At 33.8% G+C, this 21,094-nt stretch overlaps 1 protein-coding gene across 1 annotated transcript; it reads right to left on the bottom strand.

The window, feature by feature from the left end:
- Positions 1 to 724: 724 nt before the first annotated feature.
- LOC129880307 (protein NRT1/ PTR FAMILY 1.2-like) lies at positions 725 to 3,652 on the bottom strand. Its single transcript, XM_055954281.1, has 4 exons — positions 3,502 to 3,652; positions 3,196 to 3,413; positions 1,876 to 2,432; positions 725 to 1,733 (listed from the first exon to the last, which is right to left on the bottom strand). The coding sequence occupies exons 1-4, from the start codon at positions 3,623 to 3,625 to the stop codon at positions 833 to 835; spliced, it is 1,800 nt and encodes a 599-aa protein (XP_055810256.1). The 5' UTR covers positions 3,626 to 3,652; the 3' UTR covers positions 725 to 832.
- Between the last annotated feature and the right edge of the window lie 17,442 nt (positions 3,653 to 21,094).

Raw genomic sequence — 21,094 nt, 5'->3', positions numbered from 1 at the left:
ATTGAAAGGTGGCTTCATAAAAGGAGACAGAACGAAACATATTTCACCAAAATTATTCTTCACACGTGATCTCCAAAAAAATGGTGATATTGATATTCAACAAGTTCATTCGAGTGATAATCTTACAGATTTATTCACAAAGGCATTACCAACATCAACTTTTGAGAAGCTAAGATATATGATTGGAATGCGTCGTCTCCAAAATATTAAATGAAGTTTTTATCAGGGGGAGTAAAATACGCGCTGTACACTTTTTTCCTTAAATAAGATTTTGTTACATTGAGTTTTTCTGGTAAGGTTTTTAATGAGGCAGCACTCAAGACGTATTACTAGACGTGTGTACTCTTTTTCCTTCACTAGGCTTTTTTCCATTGGGTTTTTCCTAGTAAGGTTTTAACGAGGCACAACACTAATGGGTGTTCACAATAACTATATATATTTGTTCTTTCACTAAAATTTTTCTTTTACATTGACATTCAAGGAAGAGTATTATATTATAATTTGATAGTGGATGCTCCATATAATGGGCCCCACTTTGTTGTTATCTTTTCTTTCTCCCTTATCTTCAGCTGTATTTTGACTATAAATAGCCATTTGCAGTGTGTAAGAAAACACACAAAATACATTGAAATTCTCTCTATTCTCTCTTTCTCGTATTATCTCTTATTAATTTGTTAAGTTTAATTTGTTTTATAATATGTTCACATTTTTGTCCAAGGAAAAGTCACAGGATACTTCAAAATATATATGTAGAGGTCTAAACATATAGAAACACTTAATTGGCTAACTTACTTAGTAGTAGTTGCATCATTCAACAATGCATTACAACATATCATGAAGATTCAGGTAAAAGCCTATAATCACATTCTTTATCTTCGGCCTCATGACATAACCTACTGCCCCCATCATTGTCAGGTTCATAAAATCGGCAGACGACCATAAAATAGAAGAAGTTGAGCAAACTCAAAAAAGCAAGCAGCCAGAAATAGTAATCCAGGTGACCCCTATTAATATTGCTAGAAAGCCAGCTCGTTTTACCTCCGGTTGATGAAAGCCAATCCACACTACTCACCAGAATACTTCCAACCAAACTCGACATAGCAGTCCCAACAGTGTACATAGCTGCTGCGATGCTGGACATGCTTTTGGGTAATTGGGCGTAGAAGAACTCAATCTGCCCAACTGCATGAGCAGCCTCAGCCACTCCAAGTAGTGCATACTGTGGCACAAACCACATAGCAGACATATTCACTAAAGCATTTGGGTCGTCCTCATGCCCTTCCTCTATTGCCCTTTGTCGTCTTATGCTTTCTGTTATTGCTGACAATGCCATAGACATACAGGAGATTACTAAACCAATCCCCATTCGGGTGAAAGGACTAAGCCCTCTTGGTCGCCCAGTATATTTTGATAGCAAAGGAACCAAAACACGGTCGTAGAAAGTAATCCAGATTGTTAAAGCAATAATCAGGAACACACTGAATGATGCTGCTGGTATTTCAAAGTGCCGGAAGATATGTCTATCCATGGTCGATGTTTGAAGTACGGAAAATGCGAATACATTCATGTCCACAAAGATCATGAAACAGGTGGACCACATAGGAAGTACTCTAATAAGAGCCTTCAGTGATTCAACTTGTTCCAAACTACATAGATTCCATGGATTTGAAGCTGATCCATCAGGATTCAAATCTCTTTGAGGATCTTGAATCATGCAAGCTCTATTTAAACACCTATAACATACAATAAAATCATATGCCAATGAACTGCAATATCATAAAATCTTCGCCTCTTTGATTGCTTCAGACAAATTGCATAGCATTCTAGGTATATTGACAATGGAAGTGCCATTGGTAAAAAGAAGGAAACACTGACCTGAAGTCCTTTGATGGCGTCAAGACCTCTGATTCAAGTGGCCAACGATAGTAGTCATCACAATCAGTCAATGGAAGACGGGTATTTCTTTTCCTAAAAGCTGCTACGACTGCTTGAAACAATCCTATGACCAAGTTTTCTGCATCTTTAGCTTTCACTTTTATATAAAGAGGAGAACCGATCAGGAACGTTGAGACAGACAAAAACATGAGGATAACAGGGATACCAAAGCCAATTTGCCAACCATAACGATCTTGAATATACATGATAATAGTAACTGCAAAAATAGTTGAAATCCCTGTGCTAGCATAGTACCAGTTGAAATAGCTATCAACAAGCTTCTTGTTCTCGGGGTTGCCGCTTTCTTCCAATTGATCAGCACCAAATATTATAGAACAAGGTCTAACAAAACCAGCTCCAACGGACATAAATGCAAAAGATGAAAATAGAACAGCAAATTGGAATGCTGTTGTTCCATTACAAACATGTTGGAATTGAGAGCAGCGTAAAGACGTCAGTTGTGGAATCATGGCTGTGAGCCATAGAATAATCATTCCCTGTTGAAGAAGAATGTTAAACTTTGTAGCCATACGTGAAGGGGACGAAAGATATGATATTTATATAATTAGCAGCAGTTTTTGCCTATGACCTGTGATGTTGTCCTAACAATAACATAAACGAAGTGGTGAGGGCTGTGATTTCGGAGTCGAGACGACAAGTAGAAGAGATTTACTTGGTAAGTGCTACGCAAGCATAACTTCCCTGCCAATATTGGAAGTAAAATGCTTGTCTCCTTATCATTATATATTGATAAGTGCTTGTTCATTATTTACACAACAAACTGTTGAAAAAATCGGTATAATATCTGAAAAAGAAAACAATTTTCTGGGCCTTGAATTATCTTGGAATCAGAAAGTTAGACCCATTTTGAAGGTCTATATATTCTCCTTCAGCTTCACTTTTGGTGATAGAACAGAGATACTCTGTCACTTATCTCTCTTATGTGGATTTTTCTTTTATTAATCTTTGTTAGATATTACCTCCTAGTTTTGTACTAGAAGAATTTGTTGCATTTATACTGAGTAAAAATCCTTAAGACAGACATTATTATTTACACGCCTCGAGCTTTCAAGACTTCTCTATATTTTTTGTAAGATTTCCAATAGAAATTGGAGATCTCAACAAACTTGGACTATCTCAGAAGTTTCGTACTCTAAAATTCATCATTCATCATTCTGGACTACATGGGATCCAGATCTACTTTAACAATTAATATTGCAAAGAAAAACATGTTCAAATTGTTGAAATGGCACAACTCACAATAAAAGTGAAGATGGATCCATAGGCAACAGCTCTAAACCGACCACAGTAAGAATCAGCAATAATGGCCCCAACAATGGCCAATCCACTTGAAAGTGCATTCCATATTCCAAGAATGCTAGTACCAGTGGCAGCACTCATGTTATAATATGTCATCAAGTAGATTATCATATTTGTTTGTGAACCATAACTTGCTAGCCTTTCAAATGATTCATTCACTGAAAACAAAAACAAAAAATGAAATTGCAATAATTAGTACTTAACTCATTGCAAACAATTTAATTAAAGAAAATACAAGAGTAGTACTAATGATGAAAGGCATGGTTCTAAGACCACCCTTTCTTGGCTTCTCTTCAACTTGTGTTTCTGTGCCCATTTTCACTACCACTCTCTGTTTGCTTCTTTGCTTTAATATAGGATTAGATCCCATATCCACGTTCCTCGCCTTAAATCAGATGCTTCCAAAATACGTTAAGTATTCGCCTCGATTTACAAAAAATAGTCATCCATTGGTCCCCCTTTTTTAACTTCTTTTTTTAAAAAAATTGAATTGACACTAACTAAATATAATAATTTAAATTTAGTTGTAACGATCCTGAACATCATTTTTGTAATTTTTTGGAAAATTACCATTCTATCCTTTTCAATAGTTGTCCAGAGTCATGTTTGATCAGTTTGCGAAGTTGATTTTGAAATTTTATCGAAAAGTTGTGATTCTTGGAAGTTTTCAAGTTTTGAAGACTTTAGTTGTTAAAAGTGATTTTTAGTGACAATCGGAGTTACGAGTCTCATAATGAAATTCTGTCAGTTTCGTCAGCTCTGGAATGCAGAATTAGGTTTAGAAGTATTGTCGTTTTCAATTTCGGAGTCGATATTTGGAGTTGACCCTTAAGTTGAAAGTTTAAGTGAATTTAGGCTAAAGTTTGATTTTGGTCAATATTCGGAGTTCGGACGCTCAAATTGGAATTTTTGTCAATTCCATCAACTCCAGAACATGACTTTTGGGTTAGTAAGACTATTGGCTCAGGTCTTGAGTTATTTAGATGAGTTTTGATAGAGTTTTGTTGTTTCAAAAGTTGAAAGCATGAGATAGTTGACCAAACTCAACATTTGGTGATAGGAAGCTTAGAATGAAATTCTGAGAGTTCCGTTATGTTATACCCCGTACTTTTGTATCTTGAAAGACTTTTGTACCTTGAGAGGTTTTTGAGTTTCTTGAAAGGTTTTTAAGCTTCTTAAGTTTCTTGAACTTCTTAAGGTTCTCAAGTTTTTTTTTTTTAAAGTTCGTAAGCTTCTTAAGGATTACCATGTGAGCCGGATAATCTATAACGTTATCAAACAACTCTAAGAAAAGGAGAATGTGACACCCCATAGAAGGGAAGATTGAAAATATGGTTATGAGAATCCGAAAAGAGTTGGAGGCCAAGTAATGAGTCGTAGGACTCGACTTACTTACGTAAGCTACCAATTTGAAAATCTTACATACTTAAGCTACTTGAGTACATACCAAGCTTATGTATCAAGGATTACATAGGTTCGTAAAGTAAGATGGGATTGCGAACCCACGAGGAGGAAAAGAAAGCGGCACGTGGCATTCCATGAGAGAGTGCCACATGGCAGCATGAGGGAGTGCCATGTGGCAGAAGCTGCAGCAAAGGGGTGGGTCCCATATGCCACATGGCAGCCCAAGGTTAGAGGGGGTGGTGTGTTGGCCCAACGAGGGCTTGACATGTATCATAACTTAGGGGTTGACATGTGTCACCCCTAAAGTAGCCTATATATATATGTTTGATGACTTTTTAAGTCATCCTTATCCTTTAAGGTTCATATTTATCAAAAAAATTCAAGAAAAGTCTAGAAGAAAAGAGAAGAGAAACTTGAGCTAGAGAGAAGAAAGAGCTTCGGTTGTGGGGAGAAAAAGAGGTAAGTTCTCCGTTTTTGTTCCCTGAATTAATTATCTAGGGTGTACCACGATGTTATGAAGGTGTTAGTAATGAAAATTTATGTTTTGGAGCATCCCAAAATGTTATCAAACAGCCACAAAGTTTTAATCGCGCTAAAGGAACTTCCGAGGCAAGTTTTGGCGAGTTTGGTGAGTTTTGGGCAAAGTAAGGTTTTTTCTTTTGAACTGGAGTTTATGATGTTGTTATGAGGTGTAATACATGTCTTAAATAAGGTTGGAAGTGGAAAAATTGCATAAGGATGCTTGACGTTAGAAAGAAACTAAATTGAAGTGGTTATAGCTAAATCGAAGTTGAGTAGTGTGTTGTCGTTGTGGTGCTGCGGGTGCAGTTAGTTGGGTTGAGTGTTGCAGGTCTTTAAAGTATTTTAAAAAGGGTGTGGGTGCTTCTGGTTACATCCACACGACCCTCAATTTGGTATGGTTAAATATTTTGCGAAAAAAGATTAAAAACTCTATTTTTGTATCGTAGTTTGGAGCTAGTTGTTTGGAGCTTGTATTGTGTAAGGTTGAAGTGATTTACTTGTAAATATGCTGCTGGTTTTTGTTGTTGGTATGGTTGTTGATATTATGGCCGAGTTGAAATCTCGGGGATGTTGAAGTTATAAAGGAGATGCTGCTCGATTTTCGATAGATTTGGAACTAGTAACAAACTAGTCGAGGGTAATAGATAAGGAAATAACTCCTATGAGTACTTGGGTGTAGAGTTGGAAATTGAAAAGTGAAAGGTAATTAACCTTAGTATTACTTTCATGTTAAATAGGTTCAATAGACGACAAGGAGAACGTGTAAGAGTAATCTATAAGAGGTATGCAAAGCTATCCTTCTTTTCTTTTGGCATGTATTAGCCTTAAGTGATTGATATACGAAATGTGGGGATAATTTCATTCATAGAACTCCAAGTATGACTAATAAGTCTTATTCACATCTCGATGGTATAATTCCTATACTAGTTGAGTTATTTCCTCTCAAGGCTTCTATATGATAGAGAGTAGTAAGTATGTGAAGTTATCTCCTTTCTCTTGGCATGTTTTGGCATAAGTACGTAGAGCTACCCTTCTTTCCTCTTGATATGTCTTTGACACAAGTGTGGTGCTATGATGGTAAGGTAATACAATAAGAAGGTTATGATACCGAGCCCATGACGGGCCGGGTACGATATATGTAAATGATGACTCCTTGAGGAAAAGTAGAGACTAGGTAAAGCTTATTATTTCTCTTCGTTTGGCATGTACTAATTGTAAGTAAAATATGATACAAGCTCTGGGGTAACTCCACTCTTAAGTTCTAAATGTAATTCGTATCTCTTATTCACTTCTGAATGTCAAACTCGCGTAGTAAGTTGAACTACTTTTCTTAAACTCCATAGGTTGAGAAGTACTGGATGCATAAGCTCCTAGTCCTAAGGACTATGTGACGACGGGTATCCCTGATTTTATGAACTGTTAGTATTACTTTAGTATATGTCTAGGGTCCCCGAGATCCTAAGTGATATCGGCCTTAATGGCATTTAGAAGGCACCCGAGATGGCTACACTACTATTCTGGTGCTTAGACGATAGCTTAATCTTCTTACATTGTCGAGTCTCTGATAATGATTTAGATTGTATATGTTTACTCACTACTTTATTCGTGTATACTGTAATACATCTTTCACCGAGTCCTATAAAAGGACGGGTATGGTATATAATGATTATGACACCGAGTCCCATAAAGGGTCGGGTACGATATATAATGATTGTGACACTGAGTTCCATAAAGGGCCGGGTACGGTATATGATAATTATGACACCAAGTCTCATAAAGGGACGAGTACGGTATATGATGATTATGACACCGAGTCCTATAAAGGGCTGAGTACGGTATATAATATGTGGATCGGACCAAACATTTCTCGGCATTATAATATAATATGTGGATCAGACCAAACGTTCCTCGATATTATAATATAATAAATGGATCGGACCGAATGTTCCTCGGTATTACTATATAATATATGGATCGGGCTGAACGTTCCTCGGCATTACTATATAATATGTGGATCGGATCGAACGTTCCTCGGCATTACTATATACGATAACACTAATAGTATATAGATGCTTATGATAACAGAGCGATGTAGTTGTTACACCAAGTTCCCAAACGGGCCGGATACAGTACGTGATGATAGTATGTACGACTTTATGTTATAAGCTGCAGGTACAGTAAATGATTAGATGTCATACTTGCCCCTGCATCCCTACGCCAACTGTAATTTTCTTATGATGTCTATGCTTTACATACTCAGTACATATGTCGTACTGACCCTCCTTTCTCGGAGGGCTGCGTTCATGCCCGCAGGTATAGATACACACTCTAAGGATCCATCAGTGTAGGAGTTCTACTCAGCAGTTCAGAAGCGCTCTATTGTGCCGGAGCCTAGTTTTGGTATTAATCCTCGATGTATATATTTACTTATTCATGGGTACGGCGGGGGCCCTGTCCTGCCTTATGTTACTGTTCTTACTCTTAGAGGTCTGTGGATATGTATGTGGGTTGTATATGTGTGTGTGTACAGTGGTGCCTATAAGATTTATGTTTTGGGACATTCCCTTTGTCATGGCAGCCTTGTCGGCTTATATATTATCGTGTTTGTTGAACAGTTGTGCCTATATGTTACAATAGCCTTATCGACTTATATATTGTCTTGCCTGTTGGCATGCTATGACTCAAATAGGAGACAGGTTTACTTATAGTTAGCAAGGATACACATGAGTGTCCAGTTCGGGCACCGGTCATGACCTACAAGGTTGGGTCGTGACACGTTAGCTTCAGAATATGGTTTTTTTGGTCTATATGGATTGTTATTTGGGTCCCAAAGCTTTTAGTTTGATTTTGAGCTACTAGACGAGATGTGAGAAAAGTTAAAGCTAAAGTTTGACTTTAGTTAATGTTTGAAGTTAGGAAGGTCATTTTTGAGTTTTGATGATTCTACTATGTCTGAATGGTGATATTTAGTTTAGTTGAAGGCTTGGTTCAGTTCCCGAAACTTTTGGATGAATTTTTCATGTCATTATTTGGAAATTTGGAGATTCTTAAGTTAAAATGAATTTGGTTAACATTGGATTAAAGTGATTTCATTTTGGTGTTTTCGTGGTTTCTTTGAGTCCGAAACATCATTTTCAAGCTAGTACCATACTTATTTTGTGTTCGGAAGGTTCCGAACAATTTTTGGATGAGTTTCGAATCTTTTTGGGTGATTTGACGTTGTTGCAGCAAAATAAGTCAACTAAAAGGTTCATTATTAGTTTTAAAAATCGAAAAAATATTTTGAAACTTCTAAAAGTTTAGGCATAAATTGTAGGATTGATTTGCAAATTTTGATGTATTTTCGCTAAGCCGAGATTGGACTTTTATCACAAAATATTAAATAAATATTTATCGAGCAGAAATAATATTTAATTGAGTAAACAAGCACAAAATTGAGTTTCGGTTAAACAAGCAGGTCCATATCATTATTTAAAACATTTTAAAAAAATAATTGGGTCATTTTGGTACCGTATGAGGAAGCTACGACTCTTTTAGTGAAAAGTTAAGTTGTTGATTTCTGGTGCAAAATATTGTTATACATGTATATAAATTTCATACTACGTTAATTTGGAATTTTGAGCATATCGGTAGTTTTAAAATTTGAAATGGAGTGATTCTTGCGGATTTCTTCTTGAGTTCATATGGGGTTAGTATCCAATCCTCAATTTGACATTTTTTCATGATTTCTTCATATGGTTTTCTTTTTCTATCCGTAAATTTCTTGGGAAAATTAAAGTTTTATCAAATTGGACTCCGTTTTTGATGAAAAAAGTATATTTAGGATCCTTATGTTATGGGTAAACTGATTTGGCATTAACTTGTTGATTCATTAATTATTTTCATCATATTTATTGTGTATAATTTGAAGTTTTTTCGGTAAAGTTAAAGTTTATTGACATTTCAAGGTCGATTTTAACTCCATTTTCGATGAAATTTCATATTTGAACTTTCCTAAGCATGAATAAGATATTTTTCAAGATTTGAGTCAGAGTTTTGAATTCGGATATTGGAGATTTTCTCAAGAACATGAATTTTAGTAAAATTAATGATTATGAATTGATTTCAACCCCTTTTTTGAATTGATTTTCACCAATGGATTCCAATTACTTTGGGGACTATTTTCATGTAAATGTTTTTAGATTTACCCTTCGTTTATGAAATTGGGATTTTGGATTGATTTTAGCCCGAATTCTAAATTGATGATTTGGGTGTCATTGTGCTCGTATTTTTATTGAGAATTCATATTTGAATAGATTTTGTTGATTTAGATACTCGACGAAAGGGGAAGACCCGAGTCTCGGAGTAGTTTGTACTTGAATTGAGGCAAGTGAACTTCTAAAACCCCGTAAATCTTGTAGAATCCTTAAACTTTCTTTAGTATGTATGTTGAGGAGTAATGGGAATGAGGTTTGGGACTTTAATCATGTGAATTATGCTTAATGAAAGATCGGATATAATAAAAAGGCAATATGTACTATGATTGTGACTGAAAACGTGAACTTCTGGACTTGAACTTGATGTGAATTCGACGAAATATTATGACAACCTTAATGTGATTGTGAACTTGATGAAATTGTCATTTGCTCATTGTTGATTATGGGATTTGATTTGAAATACTTACTCACCGATTGATCATAATTATGTGATAAAGGGGTAATGAAAGAGAGACTTTAATGACTATAATAATGTAAATATTGGTGCATATACTATTGATATGGTAATATGAATGATCTTGATATGGATTGAGTGTGGTTGTGGACACTATTATATTCGCATTATTTATGTGAACATGTTTATTTGCATTGGATCTGAAAAACTGTGATGAGACCCGATTAATAATTATGCTGATGGGAAGCTCCAGCGATTGATACTTATGCCGATGGAAAATAATTCCGGCAATGCAGATGGGAAATGATTTCGGAGATTGATGATTATGTCGATGGAAAATGATTTCGGCGGATACATGGATCTTGTGTGGCCCCATGGGTTTCGGCATGCTAGTCAGTGGATGGTATCACTAGGACAGACATGCATCACTTTACTTGACATTACATTGCATTGCATTACATCTTATCTTGTGAAATTCATACTCCCAATAGTTTAGGTATGAAACTCAAAAAATGTGGATAGTTCGAATGCGTTTTTGATATTTAACTCTTTTATATATAGTGCTAACCAACTACAAATGTGGCATTACTTATGTAGAATCTAATACATGTATAATATTTCTCCTATCAGCTATCAAACGATCCCTTCTAATATTCAGTAAAGTGAATGCTCCATACTAGATGGTCACCGTTTTAATTTATTTTATTCTTTTGGTTTGAGTTTATACCAACTTTAAGAAAGTGAAAACAAAAACTTTTAAATTTTATGGTCTTAAATAAAAATAGGTATTGGAGGACATCTAAAGTTGACATTATCTTTCACTTAGACACTTTAGCTAAGCATTTTAAACACCTTATGTAGGGTTCTATTATGTCTGTTTGACACTTTTTTTTACAATCAGCAAAACCATTATGGTGAATGTAACACACTCGCCAATAATGTGTCAAAATAACGAATTAAATGAAGACACGTGACAAATATATCACAAGTAATTATTAAAAAATATATTATGAGTAAAACCTAATTTTAAACTATTTAGTTAGAAAGGTCTAAAATGCTTCTTAACTATTTGAATTGGTACGAAACCACCCTTCATAAACCTTTCAACCACCAAATACATTTGACGCCAATCTTTTGGCTGAAAAATACATTTGATATGAACCGTTTGGCTCATATGTGTCCTTATTCTTAACTTCTTCCCAAAAGTAAAGTCACTAAATCACATATGATTCATATTTTGATCCGATACGCTTGAAGATAATGTTAAAAATTATTAATTTTATGATATCTTCCTATTGATCTATTTTAAATCAACCTCGATTTATTACAACCCAACTCATAGCTGGGATCCAACTAAAATTCATACTCATCCCGTTTGATTTCCATTTAAAATAAAATTATCATTTTATTAATATAAAATTTTCTATCAATTATCCAATTGTCGTGTTCATTCTTTTTTTAAAAAAAATCTCTTATTCATAAGTAGGATATGAGAGAGTCAAACTTGAAATGAACTTACATTTTCATATTCTTCGAATTTGTATTATTATCTGTTGACACCCAATTTTGACTCTCCACAACGCAAATTAGCTATTGAGTTTCTTTGAATTTTAAATATTTTTTCAAATAATTAGCTTTTATAAAAACAAAGATATTTTCATGTTATTCTTAACTATTTTTTAAATTTTAGTATAATATAAATATTTCTATAAACTATATCTTTGATTACTATTTATTTAGTTATTCGAAAATCATCTCAAAAAGATTTCATTTTTTACTAAATACAATGTTAGTTAGGTTAGTTTAATTATAGTTTGCATTTGTGAAAATTTTAGTTTTTCCTAAAAAAATAAAAATAAAAAAATAATCCCCAATCTCCACATTGAAAATTGCAAGAAATTTTGAAGTTTTTGGAGCCTATATAAATGTTCATATTCTTATTAAGAAGGGAGAAGAAGTAAGAGGTTTTTTAGCCACCCAAAGTTAGAAATTGTCTTAACTTGGTTAGAATTTTGGACTCTTGTCCCCAGCCTAAAAGTTGTGAAAATTTCTAACTTTCAATCTATATTTTTCTTCAAGGAAAATAGGAGATTGAAGTCGAAATTTAGGCTAAGAACAGTGTTCTTACAACGTCGAACCCACGAAGGTTCGAATCTAAATTTTTAATCTTTTTTTTTGTATATTGAAGTTTCATCAAGCTCTTGGGTGGTGGTGAAGTTTTCTTCCGCTCATCGTCTTCAGTCTTGCTGCCCGAAAAGAGGTAAAGTCTTTTCTTAGCTTTATTTTATTTAATTATTTTATGTTTTATATTTAGTTGATTCGTAGTCTTTTTTTTTAGTTAGCATGTATTAAGAATAATTAGATTAATGATAGAAATTTTTTATAGTTAACATGTGTTAGAATTAATTAGCTATCATGTGTTAGGATTATTTAATAAAAGATCTTAGTTTTGTTCATTATTTTTCCAAATAGTTTCCTTTGACAATATAGATTTTCATGTTTTTAATTTCCTCTTTTAACATGATTTAGATAACAAAAATATGCTTAAAATTATTATTCTACTAGAACTTTCATGGCCTAATTGATTTAATTCTTTCTTTAAAATTTGAGTTAGTATAATGTATATATTAAATCTGTGTTCTTTAGTTACTTGAATATATTTCTTCTTTCATTTTCTTTGTCTACATATATGCATGTTGTTAGTCACTTCTAATATGCTCATCAATTTGATAACTTAAAATAAGTAAATGCTTATGTAATTTTAGTTTGGTGCATGTGATATCAATTCAAGTTCATCTTTGGACCCCATCGTTGCATATCGTTGAGTTTTGAGTCTCCCATCATCTTGTTTGATTTGCTGGAAAGTTGATAAATAGAAAAAGAAGGTAATATTGATGATTTATATGTTGATATTGGGATGTATACACAGAACACAGAAGTGATATTGGGAACCACTTCTTAGCCTTTTCCCTTTTGAGTGCTTACATGCACTATCCCTCTCTTGGCCCAACCTCTTTGAGCGCACCGAAGACGTGCAAATTATAAAAGAAGATTCAACTTTGAAATTTCCAAAGGCAAAAGACGTAAATTCTCCAAAAAAAATCCTATAAGGTCGATGTAAGACAAAAAGGAAACTACTCCAATAAAAGAGGAGAAACCTCAAAATGAAGGAGTGAAAAGAGAAAAAGCTCAAAAAATAAAGACTCAAAAGGAAGTCAAAATCTAAGAATGAGATAACAAAGAGAATCGGACGTCAAAAGGCGTAACAATCATCAAAGACACAAATTCAGTGTGACACTCAAGGAGAGATTAAGTCATTCTTATCCCAAATAAATATCTCACCTGTCCTTAAGCCTACATTACAAGCCAATAACAAAGCCTTACATGATCTCATTCCAAATATTCTCACATTAGTTGAGACTTACATATAGGCCAAGCATATGGTATCACAGTTGCGTGCATTGAACATTCTTGAGAGTGTGAGTGCACTTTGAAAAATGTCCTCAAATCAAACACTTTAAATATGTGCGAAATAAGACTTTCTTTATTGTGAGGGTACTTGAAACATGTGAATTGGTATAATTCTAAACTTTTGTTTGAAGAAAGATAAAAAAATCTTGTCGACACTTAAGTATGTTTGAGGTACTACTTGAAGTTATAGGAATTACCTCGAAGTCAATCTCAGTTATAAGAAAGGAAATGAGAAATATTTCTATGCAATCCTAACTGTTGGTATCAATTGTAGTCAAAATCTGACTATCTCTTTACATTCTCTAAAAAAAACTGCATTTGTCCTTTGAAATTGGATGGTTTACTCTAAATAATGTGACATTAGGCTAATTCCATCGGTGTAAGATGCTTATTTTACTTCATTGGATCGTCCATATCAAACGGGTGGCATATCTCATATTTTTAAGCTGTAAATATTGCAAGTAATACAATTTTCCATATTATTATGCTCATATTGCACATGTGTCTACTAATTATCTTGTCTCATATTTTGCAGTACTCATCATCCACAGGATTGGAACTACATTTAACCTGATTCCTGCACCAACAGGATATGTAGGCGCCACAATGGCTCGGTTATGTTCCTCGTAAGATTTTCATTTCTTCCTTACAATGAAAACAGGGACAGAATTTTTGAGAAGATCTCAAAAATTCACAAGAAAATACTATCTCTAGCAAGTCAAGATTGGAGATCATGTTAATATATGCAACTGGGATAGAAGTTTTGAGAAGATCGCAAAAATTCCACAAGAATGTCAAAATCCTTTTTCAGCAGCTCAACATTTGTCAAGAGATCTAACTGGGATAGAATTTTTTAGGAAGATCTCAAAAATTCCATCAAGAATTATCAGAAGTTCGAAGTCAACTTCAAATGATCTCCAACATTGCTAGAATGAAGCGAACACAAATTTAATATGCGAGCCACCGAGGCCTCGTATAAACTTCCATCAAAGACATGAGTCCCAACGAACACAAATTATTCAAAAAAAAAAAGAAGGAACGTGTGCAATCATCCAAGAGGATGATATTTGCATATTTATTTGCCGAGAGGGCCATTTCATTACATTGCATTACCAAGAGGGCCATTATCATATCATTGCCAAGAGGGCCATTATCATATCATTGCGAAGAGGGTCATTTCATTATCATATTCATTTTCCAAGATGGCTATTTCATTTTCATTGCATTGCTGAGAGGGCCATCATCATATCATTGTCGAGAGGGCCATTTCATTTTTATTGCATCGCCAAGAGGGTCATTGCATTTTTATTTGCCAAGAGGTCCATTGCATATTTATTTGCCAAGAGGGGCCATTGCATTTTCATTTGCCTAGATGGCCATTGCATATTTATTTGCCAAGAGGGCCATTGCATATTCATTGCCAAGAGGGCCATTGCATATTTATTTGCCAAAAAGGCATTTGTATTTTTATTTACCAAGAGGGTCATTGCATATTTATTTGCCAAGAGGTCCATTGCATTTTCATTATCCAAGAGGGCCATTGTATTTTCATTTTCCAAGAGGTCCATTGCATTTTCATTTTCCAAGAGGGCTACTACATATTTATTTGCCAAGAGGGTCATTGCATATTCATTGTCAAGAGGGCTATTGCATATTTATTTGCCAAGAAGGCTATTGCATTTTTATTTGCCAAGAGGGCCATTGTATTTTCATTTGCCAAGAGGGTCATTGCATATCCATTGCCAAGAGGGCCATTGCATATTTATTTGCCAAGAGGGCATTTGCATTTTCATTTGCCAAGAGGGCCATTGCATATTTATTTGCCAAGAGGGTCATTGCATTTTCATTTTCCAAGAGAGACATTGCATATTTATTTGCCAAGAGGGCCATTGCATATCCATTACCAAGAGGACCATTGCATTTTCATTTTCCAAGAGGGTCATTGCATATTTATTTGCCAAGAGGGCTATTACATTTTCATTTTCCAAGAGGGTCATTGCATTTTCATTTGCCTAGAGGGTCATTTCATTTTTATTGCATTACCAAAAGGGTCATGCATCATTCAAATCATCCAAGAGGATGACATTTGCATTTTCATTTGCCAAGAGGGCCATTATCATATCATTGCCAAGAGGGTCATTTTATTTTTATTGCATTACCAAGTTTGTCACGCCTTGAGAGGGTACCCTAGGCGTGACCGGGACTCAAAAACCATCTTTGGATTCTGAGAGAACCACTTGGTCTCATTACTCATTTGTTCATCAACGAAAGACTTAAGAATACTAATGTGGGCTTATCATCAACAACATCAAAGAAAAAATAGATAATTCATAGAAGAAGTAGTTTCTAAGGAGAACTACTTCGATTACATCATCAAACTCTGTCTATGAAGCCTCTAATACTCTTAGATGGTGCCAATGACATGTCCATGGCTACCTTAAAAGAAACATAATACTCAAAAATAACAAAAGGATAGAGAGTTCCTTCGAATACAAGAAGGACTCACAAAATAGCTGAAAAATAATGATCTTCAACGATGAGCCTGTTGAGGATCTCTAACACCTGTATCTGCATCATAAAACGATGCAGGTCAAATGATGTCAGTACGTGAAATGTATGAGTATGTAAAATGGCAGGAAGGTAAGGACATATATCAAGAAATTTCTTCCAGGAAAACTCAGCTCAGAACTCAACATCATCTGAACATTAATATGTAATGCAAAGTTAAATTAATAATAAGAAATGCTTACTCAGTTGGAAGTTTCTCTAACCGACAACCATCACTTATGGGCTAGCAATGATACAACGAAGCGATGTTGTTTCCACATCCATCCAATACCTTGCCAGGGTAAAGGACATCACCATCTTGGATCCACTCATCAAAGTCCTCTTTTTGAGACTTAAGAGGCATAGCCTCCATCCTACGCTGGCTACGTAGTTCTGGGGTTTGAGTCAATTTAAACTCTTACCTAACTCGGTGCTCAATACTACTCCCAAAATATGTGCTCATATTAAACTCATCATCTAGTCTCATTGGACTTTAATTTAAATCATCAAACTCATCTCATTACCACTTCATCAATCATTATATTTCAAAAACATCATTTACATCTTATCAAAATATTTTGCTCAAAACATCATTTACTCAATTTAAGTTAAACTCAACTCTTTTGCTCTTTCAAAACTCAATAAAATACATATATAGTATTAGTTCATATCACTCTTTTTATCAATGAAAATATTAAGCCAACATCTTTACTCAAAATATGTGTAAAAATATTTATGAACATCAAATCAATTAGGATTCATGGGGAAGTAGCCATGAACAATAATTCCAATAATATGAAAGATAACAATAATAATAATATTAATGCATAAATATATCTATCTCAATAGAAGAAGAATTAATTTATTTAGAATTCAAAATTTGGATAAAACTCAACTATAACTCAATTATAAATAATTTAAATCTTGGACGCATGGACGAACTCAATCCAATGCTATAAAAGCCTTAGATACCTTAAATATAAAGCTTTAGTCTGAATTGGAACACTCTTGGACCTCTAGCCTTTTCTTCTCGCCGGAGCGTTTTGTGTACTATCCGGAGTATAAGAATCACCGAAGTAGTATTTTTATACTACTAAAACTAAAACTATAGTTGAGAATGAGTAAATAGAGAGAAGAGTTGCTTAAGAAAGCTTGATGAATAAAATGAGGAAATAAGATGGGTATTTATAGGTGGGAAAGAGGGACCTAACAATAAATAAAATAATTATAAAGAAAAATCTGAAATTTTAATGGAATATATTGATGTCATTGGTGATATCAAATGGAGGACTATTGATGTCATGAGTGATGTCAAATGTATCTAGATCTTTCCATGGTAGGTGAAATGAGTTATCTTTGATAGAATACTCTTTTTCGGAGCTGCGTTTGAATAAGATAAATTCCTTATTAGGATTTGGTGTCTTCATAAGAATTGTAGATATAGAAGTCTAGTTTCATGTCGTTTAAGAATCAAACAATTTGGAGTAACCTACAGTGATATATGATTTTTATTCTACAAATACTCTATTTTATCACAACACACTGTCTTACGATAATTAATTTATTTGACCTACTTAATCTTTAAAAATTAACATATGATATTCACAAAAGTTGTAGGTAATGATATTGTGGTTACTCAAAAATTTGGTTCACCTAATTTGGATCATCCTATGAAAAGTTATGCCCATAATACAGAGGCTGTATTATTTACGTCGAGAATTGAAATACAGACATACAATGTTTTAGGGGTTGTTACACAAGAGGGTCATGCATCATTCAAATCATCTAAGAGGATAACATTGCATATTATTACCAAGAGGGCTATTCATATTATATTATCGGAAGTGGTAATAATATTGTTGAGAAGGCCATTGTATATCGATCTCATCAAAGAGAAACATCAGTATTTTCCAGCATTATAAACGCCTGAAGGGCATACGTAAGACGCATCAAATATCAGAGAAGATTTGAAGTGCAATTGCCAATTTTTATTCATCCTATCGATGGACATGTATTTACATCCTATCAATGGATTTTCATTCGTCCTACTAATGGACATGCATCATATCCTACCGATAGTTCAATTTTTATTTGTCCTACCAATGGACATCTATCATTCGTCCTATCGGTAGACCAACATATCCTACCAATGGATCATCATTTGTCCTATCGATGGACCACATTTACATCTTACCAATGGATCATCATTTGTCTTATCGATGGACCAACATATCCTACCAATGGATTTTCATTCATCCTATCGATGGACACACATTTATATCCTACCAATGGATCTTTATTCGTCCTACCGATGGATAAACAGTTATTTTGCCAAAATATCCTATCAGCGGATCACGTTTATTCATCCTACCAATGGACTGCATCATATCCTGCCGATGGATCAGCTTCATTCGTCCTATCGATGGACACACACTTACATCCTATCAATGGATCTTCATTCGTCCTACCGATGGACAAACAATTATTTTGCCAAAATATCCTACCAATGGATCACATTTATTCATTCTATAATGGACATGCATCATATCCTGTTGGTGGATCATCTTCATTCATCCTATCGATGGACACACATATTTATATCCTACTAATAGATTTTTATTCGTCCTACCAATGGACATACAGTTATTTTGCCAAAATATCCTACCAATGGATCACATTTATTCATCCTACAATGGACATGCATCATATCCTGTTGGTGGATCATCTTTATTCGTCCTATCGATGGACATACACATTTATATCCTACCAATAGATCTTCATTCGTCCTACCGATGGACATACAATTATTTTGCCGAGTATTCTATTAATGGATCACCCTCACACCGATAAAGCAACATTATCCTATCAATGGATCAATGGAGATTTTCTACATGCAAAGAGGATGAAAGAAAGTGCGAACAACATCAAAGAGGATGCAGCACAACGTGGAATATTTTCTTAGCAGCAACAGGTACACAGTCCGAAGAGGAATATCAAACTCATAGGACACGAGCTGAGAAACGACTTTTACTATAGTAAACCACATTCCTATCAGAAGATGTGTGGTTATTTCGGGGTCCAATCATAATTTCAAAATCTGTACCAACCCCTTTTTAGAAAGATGATGATAGAGTCGGTCAAAATGGATTTGTCAATTTTTTTTATTCAGGATCTCTTTTATCGATCCTATCCAAACAAAGGGACAACTGTTGACACCCAATTTTGACTCTCCACAACGCAAAATAGCTATCAAGTTTCTTTGAATTTCAAATATTTTTTGAAATAATTAGCTTTTATAAAAAAAAGATATTTTCATGTTATTCTTAACTATTTTTTAAATTTTAATATAATATAAATATTTCTATAAACTATATCTTTGATTACTATTTATGTAATTATTTGAAAATCATCTCAAAAAGATTTCATTTTTTACTAAATACAATGTTAGTTAGGTTAGTTTAATTATAGTTTGCATTTGTGAAAATTTTAATTTTTTCTAAAAAAAAAAAAAAAAAAATCCCTAATCTCCCATATCGAAAACTGCAAGAAATTTTAAAGTTTTTGGAGCCTATATAAAGGCTCATATTCTTATTAATAAGGGAGAAGAAGTGGGAGGTTTTTTAGCCACCATAAAGTTAGAAATTTTCTTAACTTGGCTAGGATTTTGGTCTCTTGTCCCCGGCCTAAAAGTTGTGAAAATTTTTAACTTTCAATCTATATTTTTCTTCAAGAAAAATAGGAGATTGAAGTCGAAATTTAGGCTAAGAACAATGTTTTTATAACGTCGAACCCATGAAGGTTCGAGTCTAAATTTTTAATCTTTTTTTTTGTAGATTGAAGTTCCATCAAGCTCTTGGGTGGTGGTGAAGTTTTCTTCCACTCATCATCTTCAATCTTGCTGTCCGGAAAGAGGTAAAGTCTTTTCTTAACTTTATTTTATTTAAATATTTCATGTTTTATATTTAGTCAATTCGAGTCCATCTTTGGACCCCATCGTTGCATATCGTTGAGTTTTGAGTCTCCCATCATCTTGTTTGAATTGCTGGAAAGTTGATAAATGGAAAAACAAGGTAATATTCATGATTTATATATTGATATTGGGTTGTATACACAGAATACAGGTGGAAAATAGTATCGTATACACTGATATACAGTATCTATATAGTCTGATATGCAAGAAAACAGTATTGTATACACTGATATACATTATATATATATTCTGATATACAATGTGTATACAACTGCAATATACAGTGAAATTGTGTTTAAAGCCCAAAACGCAGATGGCCCAATAACTTAGTCCAGACAGAAAATAAGTGTTGGACAATATTTTCATGTGTTATTTATTGTTTATTTGTATCAATTCGGGTTGTAATAATTTATTCACTTATGTTATTTATTCTTGCTTAGATATTAATTTTAATTTGTTTTAACTTAATTAGAATTCCCTAAAGATAAATCAATTCATATTAATTTATTCTTTAGATGATTTTCTACCTTTACTTAGGCATTTGGTAAACTTTACTTTTTTTTTATACATGTATATTATTTTCAATGTTTAAGTTTGATCATTTTTTCCAAAAAAATATTTTAAAGTCTTCGTTTTCTTTTAAATTAATATTTTTAAAAGTTAGTCAAATAATTTTCAAATCGTCGGATAATCGCGCGCTAGCGGCCACTTTGAATGTTTAATATCTTCTCAAAGTGGAAATAAGAACTTCGTACATTTTTCTCTGAATTTTTAAGACTTAAATCTGTTAGGGTCTTTTACATTAAATTTTCTTAATTTCTTTTAAAAATTAAGTGGTGACTCCTCTTTTCTAAAATTAATTTTCTCTCTATAAAGTTGAAATTAATTTTAAACCGTCGTTTTTCGATATAAGATTATCACGGTGGGTTGGGGTGGGATAGGAGAAAATGTTGTTTTTATTTTTTTATTTTAAATTTTTATATCATCGTTATTTTCCTCCTTTTTCCTCTTTTGTTTTGTTATAAGTTGTTATGGTAATAATTATAAATGGTGGTAATCGTGGTACTTGATAATGATAAGTGACGACGATAGCAGTGAATTGGTGAACCATCTATCCTCTACAAGACGAGTTCAATTTCAGTTAGAGTTCTTGAAGAGCACTCAACCCTAAACTCTAATTCATGTCTATATAAGAGGTCATATATTTTCTTGAAAAGACATCTCGAATATCTCATAAAATCTTGAAATATTCATAAGAAATTAAGATGTGGTCAA

The sequence above is a fragment of the Solanum dulcamara genome, chromosome 2 (genome assembly GCF_947179165.1).
Source record: "Solanum dulcamara chromosome 2, daSolDulc1.2, whole genome shotgun sequence".
NCBI lineage: Eukaryota > Viridiplantae > Streptophyta > Magnoliopsida > Solanales > Solanaceae > Solanum > Solanum dulcamara.
Note: the sequence above shows the minus strand (reverse complement) of the source record. Positions and strands in the feature narration are given on the sequence as shown.